General features: G+C 38.6%; 1 protein-coding gene across 4 annotated transcripts in view; it reads right to left on the bottom strand.

Annotated features, from left to right (window-relative positions):
• Positions 1 to 4,927: 4,927 nt before the first annotated feature.
• The window catches only part of LOC131426486 (uncharacterized), a 570,323-nt gene continuing 559,573 nt past the window's right edge, over positions 4,928 to 15,677 (bottom strand). For all 4 annotated transcript variants that reach the window (XM_058589253.1, XM_058589255.1, XM_058589256.1 and 1 more), the window contains 4 exons: positions 11,323 to 11,628; positions 6,048 to 6,322; positions 5,826 to 5,981; positions 4,928 to 5,760 (listed from right to left, as the gene is read on the bottom strand). In XM_058589253.1, coding sequence (XP_058445236.1) covers positions 5,530 to 5,760; positions 5,826 to 5,981; positions 6,048 to 6,322; positions 11,323 to 11,628 — 968 coding nt within the window. In that variant the 3' untranslated portion in view covers positions 4,928 to 5,529. The remainder of the gene's footprint in view (positions 5,761 to 5,825; positions 5,982 to 6,047; positions 6,323 to 11,322; positions 11,629 to 15,677) is intronic.

The raw sequence follows: 15,677 nt of genomic DNA on the forward strand, positions 1-15,677 counted from the left end.
CAACCAACAGGTACACAATTGGCTGGCCTCAACTTTGTGAATTTTGAAACACTAATTTTTATGTCTCGATATCTCTCTAAAAATTTAACGTGCAGATCTTTGATGTTGGATAGAAGCAATCTTTTTTGAACACTTTCCTTCTTCCCATTCATCATTATGGAAATACAATCCTTTTTTCCGGGCATAACACGACTGCATTCATCAGACTGATAGAAACTTATTATTTTTTCGACGGTAGTACTCGGTAATAAAGAGCGACGAATCTTTCGACTAGGCATTGCACCATATCCTGACGATTTGAGGATTTTCAGAGCAGTTTTAGCCATGTAATTCGTTACACCTAGCATTCTTTGAATTTTTTTTGTATTCCAATCGATTGGCACGGTGGTTATGATTGACAGTTTTTTTTTGTGAGCACGTTTCTTTAGATAATGCAGTTATTATCTGTTTTGCCGTCGCAAGATCTCTTTCAAGGTCGGATGATTTTTTTGGTTGTGCTGTTTTACTTTCACTCAAAATAAATAATTCTGAAAATGATATTAAACTCGTGATTACATATACGTAAAGAGAGTAAAATTAAATCAAGTTCATTACCGTCAAAATCAGAGTCATCCGATTCACTACTAGTAGATGTTTCTTCATCAGATTGATATTCTGAAATGGGAACTGATTTTTCTTGCAAATTCTGCAAGGGAACAGCGACATTCTTCTTTTGAATTTACATGCGGCATGTATTGCACACATATTTTCCGACCAAATTTGAAAAACACCTGTTCCAAGTCACCGTAATTTTCCTGAGGCCGGTATAAATACGATTGTGTCTCGACAAATTGAAGGGGTTACAGCACGCGTGTGGCGCAGGCATTCTCGAAAACAGGAAAACAGGAGTGAACAAGAATTGCACATGCACGAGCCAGTTGCTCAACTTTCTCCCAGTTCGAATGTTCAATAACACACACATTCACAGAGCATCGGTTCTTTTTCTATAGGCATCGGTTCTTTGTTCGACGGTGTGGATTTGGACGATGCCATAAGCAAATTCATACTCGTGATAGTAGTTTGCTTGTTCGGTTCGGAACGAACACGTTCTGCGTGTCTTTTAAATGTACACGAACCAGCAGACTCGCATGTAAAGAAATATCGAACTCGGAAAACGTTTTCGTTCATGAACTACTGTAGATAATATAAATTTTAACAATTGATGATATATCGTTCAATGTATGTAAACAATTTTCGATTCCATTATTTCATCATCTGTGAATAGAAAAAAGATCCCCATATCAACGCTCATGGAAAACGCGCGCTGCGAAACATCAGGCGCGTGCGAAAGTATCATGCCGCGAGACATTCTTTTCGTCATAGTTTATAAAATAATCGCCGCTCCACAATTTTTTCAACGGATTTTGATTCCTGAAGATTATTACATATTATGATATTTTTTCTCGATTTTTCAAAGGCGCAGAACATGAGAAAAAATCATCTTTTTATAGAAATTGCACAAAAAAAATATGAAAAAAATTTATTTTTCATGATTTTTATACAATAAGTCTGAGTTTATTGTATTATCTGTGATATGTCAAAGTTTCATTCAAATATGTTTATTCGTTGAAGAATGGCACGGTTTTGTTGAAAAAGTGACACAAAATTTCAATTTGCAATAACTTGTACAAACAAAACTTTTTTGAGCGTTTCTTTTGGCAAGTCATTTTAATGATTAAATAGATCTAACTTATCAGTACTAGAACAAGAAAAAAAATAATAATTTTTTTTCTGGGCGATTTTAAAAATTCTGACCCCATTACGAGAATGATGAAGGTCAAATACATTGCAGCAATAATTAAATAGGCGGCGCATACTAGTCAAAGGTTCGTAATAACCGTAGTTAGTTCTAGATGAGGATATTCTAAGAAATGGATGGACACGAAGAGTACGGCGATGAATATCGAAGTGTAACAATTGTAGAAGATTTGGACAGTCTATGCGAGCTTGTAGTAAATCACCAACAAAATGTCCTTACAGACGTCACGTCGAACAGAGAACAAATCTAGGTAAATCAGCTTGCAACGATCTTCGTAGCTCGGATGGGTCTCTCCACGGAAGACGACGAAGTGCAAAACGGATTCAAGTCGTAGAATGTATCGAAGGTAAAAAGGTGACTAAACGACAGATGCATACTCTTGAGTCGAGCGTATTAAGCTACAGTTAATTAATTTTGTCTTTGTCGATTTGGCCTTTTTGAGAAACCGATTAAGCGTTGAGAAACGATTCGATACTGGAACCGGAATTCGAAAATCGGTGTAGTCGAAGCCAGATAAATTTACCTGAGTAACTTTATAGTTCACATTTGTTTCAAAATGTTTGAATATCAGTGTAACAGTTCGGCTGAAAAGTTCGTATCGTTTAATAGAAACACACATTTTTTTTTGCCAAAATTCGTTTTTATTATTCAACATAATTGCCATCAGAGGCGATACAGCGATTATAGCGATCTTCCAATTTTTCGATACCATTTTTGTAGTACGATTTGTCCTTTGCCTCAAAATAGGCCTCAGTTTCAGCGATTACCTCTTCATTGCTTCTAAATTTTTTACCAGAGAGCATTCTCTTGAGGTCTGAGAACAGGAAAAAGTCACTGGGGGCCAAATCTGGAGAATACGGTGGATGAGGGAGCAATTCGAAGCCCAATTCGTTCAATTTCAGCATGGTTTTCATCGACTTGTGACACGGTGCATTGTCTTGATGAAACAAAACATTTTTCTTCTTCAAATAAGGCCGTTTTTTTTTTTAATTACGTCCTTCAAACGCTCTAATAACGCTATATAATAGTCACTGTTGATGGTTTTTCCCTTTTCATGGTAGTCGATGAAAATTATACCATGCGAATCCCAAAATACAGACGCCATAACCTTACCGACCAATTGTTGAGTCTTTCCACGCTTTGGGTTCGGTTCATCGCGTGCAGTCCACTCAGCTGACTGTCGATTGGACTCCGGAGTGAAGTGATGGAGCCATGTTTCGTCCATTGTTATATATCGACGAAAAAAATCGGTTTTATTTCGATATAACAGCTCCAAACACTGCTCAGAATCATCAATTCGTTGTTGTTTTTGATCGATTGTGAGCTCACGCGGCACCCATTTTGCACAAAGCTTTCTCATATCCAAATATTCGTGAATAATATGTCCAACACGTTCCTTTGATATCTTTAGGGTGTCAGCTATCTCTATCAACTTCACTTTACGGTCATTGAAAATCATTTTGTGGATTTTTTTCACGTTTTCATCGGTAACAGCCTCTTTTGGACGTTCACTGCGTTCATCGTCTTCGGTGCTCATATGACCAGTACGAATTGTTGCTTCGCCCGGTGCAGAGTCTGGATAACACTCATCAAGCCATTTTTTTGGTATCGGCGGCACTTTTTTTCATCAAAAAGTAGTGTTTCATCAACACACGAAATTCCTTTTTTTTCCATTTTTTTCACAATAACAAAAGTAGCTTCACTCAAAATGCAATATCTCACGAACTAATAATCAGACAGCTGTCAAATTTATACACGTATCTTTTGAAGGTTGGTACTAACTGAAAATGGTATGGATTTAATTCTAGTGGCGCCCTCTCATAGAAACGATACGAACTTTTCAGCCGATCTGTTAGATATCTTTGAGAAATCGTAGTTCGAATGAAATTTTTGGGTACATTTCGAATCGAAAACTGGATGCCACTAAAACTGAAATTAGTTTATTTGGTTATCAACTATCCAAATCTGCTAACCCGATAAACCTGATTAATTTATGTGAAATGGACATTTTTATACTACTTTTACACACTGTATCACCAAAACCGGAAGTAGGATCTGACTGAATAGAAAGATGTTTTATAGAATCTTAAAACTTTTCGTTTGAATCTTAGATGATTCTTAGATTTCATTTGAATTTTAAATCAGTTCAGCCATCTACGAGAAAAATGAGTTGAGCAATTTTAATTTTGTTTCACATATCATCCTGTAGTTCCGGAACCAGAAGTCGGATCCAAACATAATTTAAGAACCTCGTTTGGGAGTACACGACTTTTCATATGAATCTGAATATGTAGAACACGGTTGAGTCATTTCCTAGAAAATTTAGCGGAATTATTCGTCACACACGCATTCGCTGATCTCGACGAACTGATTCGAATGGTATATGGGTGTTATGTTCTTCCAGCTTTTATTGCTGTAAGTAATTTAAATCAATATAATTATGGAATTGCTTTCAACTCGAAAAATGCTGCCATCATCTGGTTTACATATGGCATATTCGAACGATTATGTTACCAAAAACGAACCGTGCTAAAATCGGTCCGAGGCAAAATGCCATGAAAAAGTATTCTGTAGTCTTTTTGGTTCTTAGAAACAATTGTCTAAAAAATCGTGTTCCACGTTGCTCCCAAACATTACTTTGTCATTCAGCGTTCAAAACTCTTACTACTGGAAAAAGGCGAAAAGTCGCGTACACAAAAGTATCGATATCTCCGTTAAAAATTGACGGATTTTGACAATCTATGGCCTGTTGGATAGCTATTACCGTGCGGAATCGAAGTCTAAAATAATATTCTGTTTTCAAAGCGAATTGTGACAGATATTGTCAAAAAACTGAAAATTTTGTCATCAAACTTCGTATAACTCAAAAAGTAAACATCCGGTCCCAAAACCATTCAATAGGTACAGATACACACATACACACACACACACGATGAATCGATTGGTATATGACATTCGGCCCTCCGGGCCTCGGAAAATTTTTCTAAAGTTTGAGCGAATTCTATACCTATTTTTCATATATATGAAAAAAAAGCAAAAAGCAGAGATGTCAGACTTACCGGGTTTGTTTCTTCTTCTTTTTTCATCTGGGGACGTGATACTAGCACATACTATACCAGACCATCGGGATTCGTAGAAACAATAGTATCCTTTCATGTGTGTATTATATTTTAATAGACTCTTCACAGGCTTGACAGACGAGACAGATTGAACTTGGGATTGGAAACTTTGGTTTCCGACCGGAACAGCTCCTTAATTTTGAAACAACTTCTGTTAACATTTTCTGCGCTGGGCTTAAATTCTTTCTCACAGATTCTTGCTATGATTAAACTTACTTTTTGGTATTTTCTGGTAAAAACAGTAGTTTCAGAAGCACATCTGAACCTTCAACTAGATATTTGCTATTTTTTTTTGTTTTGTTTTGTTTCAAATTCATTCGCTATGATAATAACTTACTAGACTTTCGGTAGACAACAAATGCGATCCGTTTCTCCCTAATGGAATATCCCGTCGGAGAACTTGTGTGGTTTTTTGCTCGCTTGATTATGTCAGTGTGAGTTGATTGATGAGAACTTACTTATCGACTATCGACTTTTATTTCGGTGAGAGTTTTAAATTCTACTGCTAAATTTCCAAAACAATGGACCGTCAACGTCCTGAGCGTTACCACCGAAGTAGGGATTACAGAAACCAAACCAAAAATCAGAGAGACATTTGGTAGACGTACGACTTTACTGCTCGGGAAACTCCGGAAGTTCCGGTTGGTTTGATTTGTTTTGGACTTTTGACGGAGTGTCTACTGGCTGATTCACCTCGTCCGGGGTTTGATCGAGAGAATAACTTGAAATGGCAGCTGGCGGAACTGATCGACGTACCAAACGGAGACTAATCGATCCTCGAATAATACGCAGCAGGTCAATGATTTGGGCGGTAGTCATCGTTTCCACGGATTCATCGTTAACCTGTTGACCAGTAGACAATGATTCCCGTAAGTAGATTTGGGCCAGCTAGAACATGTGGAACTTACCATAATAACATGATCACCAACTCGCAGTCTTCCATCCTTGGCGGCTACACTTTCGCTGTAGATAGCTCTGATCACCGTCCGGCCACTGATCGGATCCGGTGCTAAACTGAACCCAAGCCGACTGTTCCAGCGTTTGTTGAGCTCGACGGTGAAAATCTGAATACAGGTTGCAGTTAGACCTATTATTTTAATCTCTGATCCAAGCAGCGATCAACAACTTACCTTATTTCCATCACCGTCGGTTCCACAGTCAACCGATTCCAGTTCCCGTTCGGTAGTCGGTGTAGTCGTACTGGTTGTACCCATGGTGGCCAACAGGCTGGACTCGACATCGGGAGTGCCGTGCGTTAGAGTCGTCCCATCGCAGCTGGACAGAGTTTCAGACGTCTCGGTGGTTACGGAAGACGGAGTACCATCGGTTCGTCCATCCTGGCTTGGGGTTTCTTCCTCGTCCGAGGTCAGGGTGGCTCCTTTCCACTTCATGAGACTCATTTTTCCTGTGGAAAAAAAATGAATACAAATCCCTATATTCTTGTGCGACTACAAAACCTAAACGATAAATGAATAGATTAAAAAACTATTCTCAGCCCAATACTCAGCTATAAAATCGAAAATGGAGCATACGTATGAAGAATAATTTGTACCGAAACTTACGTAAAAATAGATGAAATGTGAAGACTTAGTTCAAGTTCTAAACAAAGTTCTAGAATACAGGACTAGAATTCAGGTTTAGAATTCAGGTTTAGAATTCATGCTCATAATCCATGTTCAGAACTTAGTTCCAGAGTTAAGGGTGACAATTACAGTTACTGTGTAACTTCAGAAATCCGCGTAAAAAACCGCGTATCTTCGGAAATCTGGGTAAAAATAACCGCTTAACTTTAGAAATTCGCGTGAAGAACCGCGTAATTTAAGAACTCCACGTAACAAAACTGCGTAACGTCAGAAATCAGCCTAAAAACCGCATTACTTCCGAAATCCATGTTTAAAACGCATACCTTCGGAAATTCGAAAACTACGCAACTTTGGACATCCACGTAATAAACACGTAACTTCGGAAATTTGTGAAAATCCGCGCAAAAAAACCCATGGCTTCAGATCTTCGTTTAAGAAAATTGCGTAAAACAATCGCAAAATTTCGGAAATATGCGTGATAAAACCGCGTAATTTACATACAATAATACATTTTCAAACCGCCTAACTTCTCATAATCCGTGTAAAAAATACGTAACTTCAGAAATCCGCGTAAAAAAAGTGCGTAATTTCGGGAATCCGCGTTAAAAACCGCATTACTTCGAAAATCCACCTTAAAAACTCGTTATTTCGTAATTCACGGGAAAAATTTGCTAAACTTTGGAAATCCGCGCAGAAAAATACGCATAACTTCCGATCTCCGTGTAAAAAAAACATGTAACTTCGTAAATCCGCACAAAGAAACGCGAAAAAACTTCGGAATTATGCGTAAAATAATCGCTTCCCTTGAAATAAAAAACAGCGTGAAAACAACGTACCTTCGAAAATCACGTAAAAAATTGCGTAACTTAATCCGCGTACAAAAACCCGTAACTTCGGAAATCCGCGTGAAAAAACTGCGTAACTTCAGAAATTTGCCCAAAAAAAACTTCGGAAATTCACGTGAAAAAGCGTAACTTTGCAAATTTACCGAAAAAACTACGTAACTTCGAAAAATGGCATAAAAAACCCATAACTTTGAAAACATGCGTAAAAATATGCACTTTACTTGACTAAATCAGCATAAAAACAGTGTACGTTTGAAAATTCACGTAAAATAATCCGTATGATTTCGGAAATCCGCGTGAAAAATGAGTGAGTTTGGAAATCTGCGTTAAACAAACCACAAAACTTCGGAAACATGCGTAATAAATAAAGACTGTCCCAGAAAGTATGGACACAACCAAAAACCGCTGCCATTTCCCAATGGTTCAGAATCTGTCAATTTTTATGGCTGCGTCCTGTTGCTTACACTCTTCTCTAACCACTTGTGCAGTTGTTTATTCGTTTTCATTAGTTTGTTTCGAAATGCGTGGACCTTCAGCAGAACAACGTCGAAAAATTGTGTACAAATAGTGCACGGAACGCGGACTGTCACTGAGAAAGATAGCAAAAATGGAACGAGTAAGTGAAAAATCGTGCGAAATGCAATCAGGAAGTTCGGTGAGCATAACACCTTTGAGGATAAACCGAAAACGGGACGAAAAAAAGGTCCTGCTAACCCTCCGTTGGATAAACGTATACTGAAGGCGTTCGAGCAAAATAAGGAGATTTCAGTTCGGGATGTGGCCAAAAAAGTGGGCACTTCGAAGTCAAATGTTCTTCGTGCTAAAGAACGTTTGAATCTTCGAACCTATAAAAAGCAGAAACAACCAAAACGTAGTCCGAAGCAAGAAGCATCGGCCGAGGAGTCGAAAGCTGTACAATACGATTCTTGCTGGAAATTTGAACTGCATAATCATGGACGACGAAACCTACGTGAGTCTCGATTACAAATCCTTGCCGGGACCACAATATTATACGGTGCGAGAAGAGCAAGTGTTAAACCAGTCCGAGACATCGATTGAAGTCGAAAAATTTGTTAAGAAAGCTTTGGTCTGGCAAGCAATTTGTAGCTGCGGTAAGATTTCGAAACCCACTGCACTTTCATCACCACTGCTTCAATGAACAGCGAAATATACATCAAGGAATGTTTACAAAAACGAACGACTTCTACCCATGATTCGAAGCCACAAGGATCCTGTTGTTTTCTGGCCAGATCTTGCTTCTTGCCACTACTAGAAATCAACGGTAGAATTATATACTACCAAAAATGTCACTTCCGTCCCAAAAGACAAGAATCCACCAAATTGCCCACAACTTCGACCAATTGAGGAAATTTGGGCATTAACGAAGGCACAACTTAGGAAAAATGTCTCGGCAGCCGAAACCATTTAACAGTTCGAAAAAGATTGGAAAAAAGTGTCAAAACTTGTCGCCAAGAAGTCTGTACGGAATTTAATGAGGAACGTTCACTAGCCAGCTAGTCTACAATGGCTAAGTAGCAAATATTGAGAATAATATTCTGTTGTTGTAGTCTAATATTATCAGTATATCGAATAAAATTTGAATATCTAACACTTGTAAATTATTTACAGCGATATCAAAGTGCGTCCATACTTTCTGGGACAGTCTTTAAAACCGCGTAACCTAAAAAATCCGCATAAAAAACGCGCAGCTTCGAAAATTTACATGTAAGCCGCGTTACTTCGGAAATCCGCACAAGAAAAGCGTAATTTCGAAAATCCGCTTTGAAAAACTGCGTAATTTCGGCAGTACGCTAAAAAAGTCCTCAAAACTTTAGAAATATGCGTAAAAACTGCGCAACTTAAAATCCGCGGATCTTCGGAAATCCGCGTGAAGAAACTGCGTAACTTCGGACGTTCGATATTGCATTAAAAAAAACGTGTAAAGAAGGCGTCAATGTTCGTTCTAATATAAAATTCCTGAATTCAGTCCCAGAATTCAAAATCAAAATTCAAAATTCATTTACATAATTCCGGCCTTCAAATTAGTTCCGGGTTAGGAATCCAGTTTAGTTAAGAATTCAGTTCCAGAATCCAGGTCCAGAATTCAACACCCGCATTCAGATCTTGAATTCTAGGTCAGAGCTCTAGAACGAGATTTTAAAATTGATTGAATTTTCTCAGCATTTCTTTGCACCAATCGACTAAAGGCTTTTTTGAGCGATTGTCAATTTATGCGGGATCCAACGTGAACAAATTTTTTTAACTACTAAATGTTCATGCAAAAAAAAAATCGTATAAGCTTATCACACTAATGCGCAAGGCTGCGTCCATTTCACGGTACGTCATATGGCGATCTTCCATTATCAGATTTTTAACAGCAACGATATTTTCTAGCAAAACAACTGGCTTTCGAACGACATTTTTTTAATTCATCGGTAAGCGAACTACGACCACGATTGAATTCGTTATACAATTTTTTTACAGTCGCATAGGATGGTGCTATACTGCCAAAAGTCGAACTAAGTAGTCTTGATAATTCATGACGAAAATCGTAATAATTATTCCACGAAAATGTTCACGATTCAATTCCATTTTTTTACTAAATTTAAATTTGTAAACTCACTGTAAACAAAACAAATTGCGCTCAAATGACATAATGTTCTGAAAATGGTAATGGTTAAAAAAAAATCAAACCTTTTTGATGAAAACGTCAAATCCACCGGAAAGCACTTAATGTTGCCAAGACTAAATACATAAGTAACAACCTACGTATTTCTAAATAAAGAACAAAATCAAAATAAAGACCACATAAGCTAATTTGTTCGATGAACACGCTAGGTTCCCCTCTTCCCCAATTAACAAAGTCATTACATTTAAGATTTTTATAATAGTTTAACACTCTTACTTATGCGACATCACCATCATATGCTTTTCGTTAACATCCGCAGAAAAAAAGCAGTGTTCCACCCTGGAAATTCTATTAGTTTATTTCTCAATATTCACTAAATCCATTCGTCATGACCGTAATGAGTTTCCACTGGAGGTAATCAACTTCGTCGTACGGATACGTACTACCGACTCCCATTTCGTTGAACAGTCACAACTCACACAGTGTACCGTTCGCTCAATAGAAATACTTTCAATTATATCATTATCGTTCCATTCAATTAACAGTCAAGAATGGCACCGGGATTGGACCGGAAACGAGGGCATCATCTCGCATTCCATCCCGTCGTCGTCGCCATCGTCATTATCATCATGATGATCAGCATCAGCTTTCGCAGTCAGCGAACACGGTGGTGAACGAACGGACGCCGGTGTCGAAAACTTCAGTACGATTTCTCGCCCGCCAAAGATAAGCGACATCATTTAAATAAATTTACAATCGGTAGCTCTGCTCTGCTGCTGCTGTGACAGCAGTTTTTCTCCGGCACCAGCCGAAACGAGGGTGCTGGTGGTGGTGGTGGTGGTAAGGAAAACTTTTTATCGCTTCCTAAAAGGTGACGGTGCCACAAATCCTAGGCTAGGCATCGGCATCGGCAGTGGAAGATAGTTTTCAAATGGATTCGAAAATTTGTGGTTAGACGAAGGAAAGTGGAAGCGGAAGTCTTGATGAAGGTAGGTAAGGCTGAAATGAGAGAGCGCCTTGTGAAGTTGTACCCAAGATCAGCAAACAAATTCAAACAGGCGCTCGCTGGGATATGATTGGAATGTATTACGGAAAAGTTTCCCCAGCATTGCCGGCTTGGAGACTTGCAACCAAGAAATACTTTTTAACGAGTTTATTTGAGAAGGTAGCTCAAATAGACGGGCCAAAAGGGAAGGATGAAAAATTAAAAGTTTTCCTTTCGATCTGTAGGCGGCGTAGCTATCGTGAAAATGGTGGAACTGTCACCGGCGGATTTGTCTCAATTCGTTGGACTGGAAAATAAACTAGAGAAGAAAATTATAGTGAGGGGGAACTAAAAAAAACTTACCACCTTTTTCGACGGCATCCACCACCTCGCTCGCGTTGTGTCCGGTATCCTTCAGTGGCACGTGCACGGAAGAATACAGCGGTGATTTGTGTGCGAAATGTTTCACGTAAATTGCGTCCGTCGAGTCCGCATTCAGGTCATTTTCCGTTTTACACGCCACCAGGAATGTTTCGCATGGAAGGCTTATGAACTGATCGTTCGTCCCCGTGGCCAGGTTGCCACCAGGGTTGTTCAGGGCGTACTGCGTTGGAGCATCCAGGGCGTCATTGTCCAGGTTGTTCAGTTCGTACGCGTTTGTGTTGGCCACTGTTCGAAAGGGGGAAAAAATTATATCATTCGAAGTCAAACCTGGGAGAGAATTAGGGAGTGTATCGAAAGTAAGCTATCCACATACATTTGTGTTGTACGCATGTATTTGTGATGGTCAGCTTTCGTTTGTTTACTTGTTTGTGCGGTTCGGATTCTGCGTTTTCAAAATGTCGTGTATTGAAAAGGAAGTGAAAATTAAGGTTCCGGACACATGGCTAAGTGAGAAGGGTATTAATATGCGAAAATTGGCGAAGCGGTTTGGAATTCATCATGCCAGTGTTAAAACCATCATTAATAAGTTTGGGGAACACTATTCCTTGGATGAGCTACCAGGAAGAGGCAGAAAACCCGGTTCTTCCACAACCAGAAAGTGCAGGGTTGTTGCGCTCGCGCGGATTTCGCGATTTTCACGGATTTCGCGATTTTCGCGCGGTTTCTGCTCAGATTTTGATACGATGGAGCGGATTTCGCGCGAATTTTAAGAAACATCGTTTCACATCTGTGAATCATTTGTTAAAAAAAAGTTTTATGAAGCCCCAAAATCTGAAGATGTGCGAACGTTTCAGCATTGACGAATTTTCACTTTGATAAAACAAAAAATGACGAGGAGGCGGCTCTAGCAAATACTTTCTTCAGTAGACAAAACTTCGATTTTATGCTCTTCGATCTCGAGTTGGACAAGAAAAGAAACGAAGAAAAGAAAGTTCAAAACGTTTATCTAGTGCTGGACCCGACGGGATTCCATCCGTGGTGATAATAAATTGTTTAAATAGTTTGTTGGTTCCACTATCCAACATTTTCAATTGCTCTTTGCGTTTTGGAATTTTTCGTGAAATACGGAAGAAATACTATGTGCTTCCAGTTACAAAAATTTCCAACTACCGTACTACTTCCACAAACCTACACTTCCGTACGTTCTTTACAAGCACGACTACAAGTAGATTCTATATACACTGAAGTCTTTTTTTACGCGAGGGGATACGTGCCGCATAAAAAAATCGCGCATAAAACCGCGTAACTTCGGAAATCCGCGTAAAAAAACATCAAAATGGAATTTTTTTGAAAGGCTGATTTCTTAGAAATGCATGAAACGTTCAGATTTGGTGGGATCTCGAAAAAAAAACAATTTTTTTGTGAAAATCGAGAATTTGAGAACTAGTAACTTCGGAAATCTACGTAAAATGGTAGAATATGGTGTAATCTAAAAAAAAATTGTAAAAATCGACTAGGAAGTTAGAAAAATTTTGAGATTTCCGAAATCGAAATTTTTTTATGCCAAATGTCTTAGAAATACATTGAAAATGGTCGAAAAGTGTCAGAGAGTTGATTTAAAATAAATTGGAATGACACCACATGCATTTCTAAGACAAAACAAGAAAACCTTGCAACTTCGGAAATCCTCGTAAAAAAACTTCGTAAAAAACGCGTTAAAAGTACCTCAGTGTACACCGATTTCTCAGCTGCATTCGACAAAATCAATCATCACATAACGATCTCCAAGTTAAGTAGACTGGAATTTATTGGATATTTTTTTAATTGGCTTCGATCATATCTAACTGGTCGTGAAATGATACTGAAAATAGGAGACTATACAACCTCACCATTTGCTGTTTCCTTTAGAGTTCCTCGAGGAAGTCACCTTGGACCGTTTATATTTTTATTGTATCTCAACGATCCAAATGTTTCGATCAAGTGAAATGAAACTATCGTTCGCCGATGACTTTGAAATATTTTATATAATCATAGCTGCAACTGACTCAGAGTTCAAACTAAGTAGTGTAACATCAACAAAATGGTTTGAAATGCCTCTTGTCAAGTTCGACTATGATATTTCGCAAAACTATACTCGAACGCGCATCGTCTGTTAAGGACCTGGGTGTTCTTCCATGTTCCATGTAAAATTTCAAGGAGCACATAGTGTTTACTATCTCCAAAGCCTCTAAGTTGTTAGGATTTATTTTCAGCGTTACTAAAAAATTCTATGATGTACATTGCCGGTAAGCGCTTTAGATCGCTCAACTCTAGAATATGCTGCTGTTATCTGGTCACCTTATTACCAAAACGATATCAAACGCATTGAAGAGATTCAATGTAAATTTGTCCGATTCACTCTCCGATATCTTCCATGGAGATATCCTTATTTCGATTTTTTACCTGTCAGTCGCGAAGGCGGACGTTTGTAAGGCTGGTTTTGAGGCAGACCTACTTCAGTCGCGAATTACCATTTCAGCAGAAATGTTACCGATTGCTCTGAGCTATTGCAATTGTTACAATTAGACATTCGACGTCGTAATCTTCGAACCTATATTTTCTTCGGATTCTCTATATTAGAACCAATTATGAATATAACGACCCCATTGCCTGCGTGTGCCGCATATTTAACTCATTTATTTCGGCTCTCATTTATCACGCAATGTTATCGTTCCTCATGTTATTGTCTCATTAAATTCAGTTACTATAGAAGTAACAGATTTAAGGAAGTGTATAATTTGGATGATTGTAATCTGTTCATGCAGAAGATGAGGAGGTTTCATGCCTACTGGAAAGTAAGTTTGGCAGAAACTAACTCCAGTACGCTTTTCCCTGCTCCAAACAAAAGAATAGAATATGAGAAGGAAGAAAAAAAAACATTCGGAGTAAAATTCGACAACAAGAGAAGGCGCTGTCTCAGAAAACAAAAGTTAAACAGGAGGCGATAAATAATTGAAACTGAAATTATGAAGATTAAATCAGAGCATCCTGATGTGATCTACCTTAAAATTCTTCTTACCGAGAAGGGAAAGCTTGCCGAGAAAGAAGATCTTGAACCAAAAAAAATGTCTTCGCAAAAATCTTTAACTTCTTTCAAAATCACAAAATTGTGGGCAATTTTATTTTCGCTTTTACATTTTCCATATATCAGAGAGTATATATCAACTTTAAGAAAAAGGAGAATTAGAATGAAATCTTTTTCATGGGGTTTCTCAAAGTGACGTGTTGTATCCGGACTTATTTCTTGTGTTTATATGACATACTCATGCAGATTTTTAGATAATATTCAAGGGAGGAAAGTAACATCTGCATAAAAATAGTGGTGTAAACGCTTCGCTCGAATATCTCGCGTTTTAGTTTACAACTTCGCGCGGATCTCGCGCGTTTTAGTTTTCGACTTCGCGCGGATTCCGCGCGTTTTAATTTTGAAATATTTCGTAACAACCCAGAAAGTGGTATCTCTAATCATGAAGAACTAATCAATGTCAATACGCGATTTGGCCAAAAAAGCATCTGAAGGCCTACAAGAAGCCGGAAATCTCGAATCAAAGTGTAGAACAGAAGAAGCGAGCAGCAACAAGGGCCCGGAAATTGTATTCGCGTCTTTTGCAGTGTCCGATGGACGATGCGTTTTGATGGACGATGAGACTTATGTAAAGGAGGACTCAGAAACCCTTCCAGGTCCCCAGTACTTTATTGTCGTCGTTGGGGAGTGGAAAAATTCGGTCGAAAGATACCGGTATGGCAAGCAATATGTTCCTGTGGTTTGAAGTCAACCATTATTTACACTACCGAAACTATAAATACAGAAATCTATCGATCTGAGTGTCTCCAGAAGAGATTGCTGCCTTTATATAAGCAGCATAGTACACCTCCACTGTTTTGGCCGGATTTAGCGTCGGCTCACGATGCCAAAACCATTCTCAATTGGCTGGCGGAAAAGGGGAATAAATTTCGTTGAGAAAAATATATCAATCCACCAAATTGCCCCCAGCTTCGACCCATCGAACGTTACTGGGCAATCGTGAAGAGGGTCTTCAAGAAGTAAGGCAGCTGGGAACATGCAGGAGTTCAAAAAAATTTGGGCTCAAGCGTCCAAAAAATGCGATGCAACACTTGTCCGGAACTTGATGAAGAGCGTTCGATCAAAAGTTTGAAAATTCGTGAAGGAATATCTTTAATTTCATCCGGTTTTCATTATGCTCAAGTTTAACCTCGTACAATAAAAGATCACCCTTCCGTGGCTTGTGGGCTTGACGGTATTGCAAACATCATCAGACACAATCAATTACAGT

The sequence above is a fragment of the Malaya genurostris genome, chromosome 1 (genome assembly GCF_030247185.1).
Source record: "Malaya genurostris strain Urasoe2022 chromosome 1, Malgen_1.1, whole genome shotgun sequence".
Classification (NCBI taxonomy): domain Eukaryota; kingdom Metazoa; phylum Arthropoda; class Insecta; order Diptera; family Culicidae; genus Malaya; species Malaya genurostris.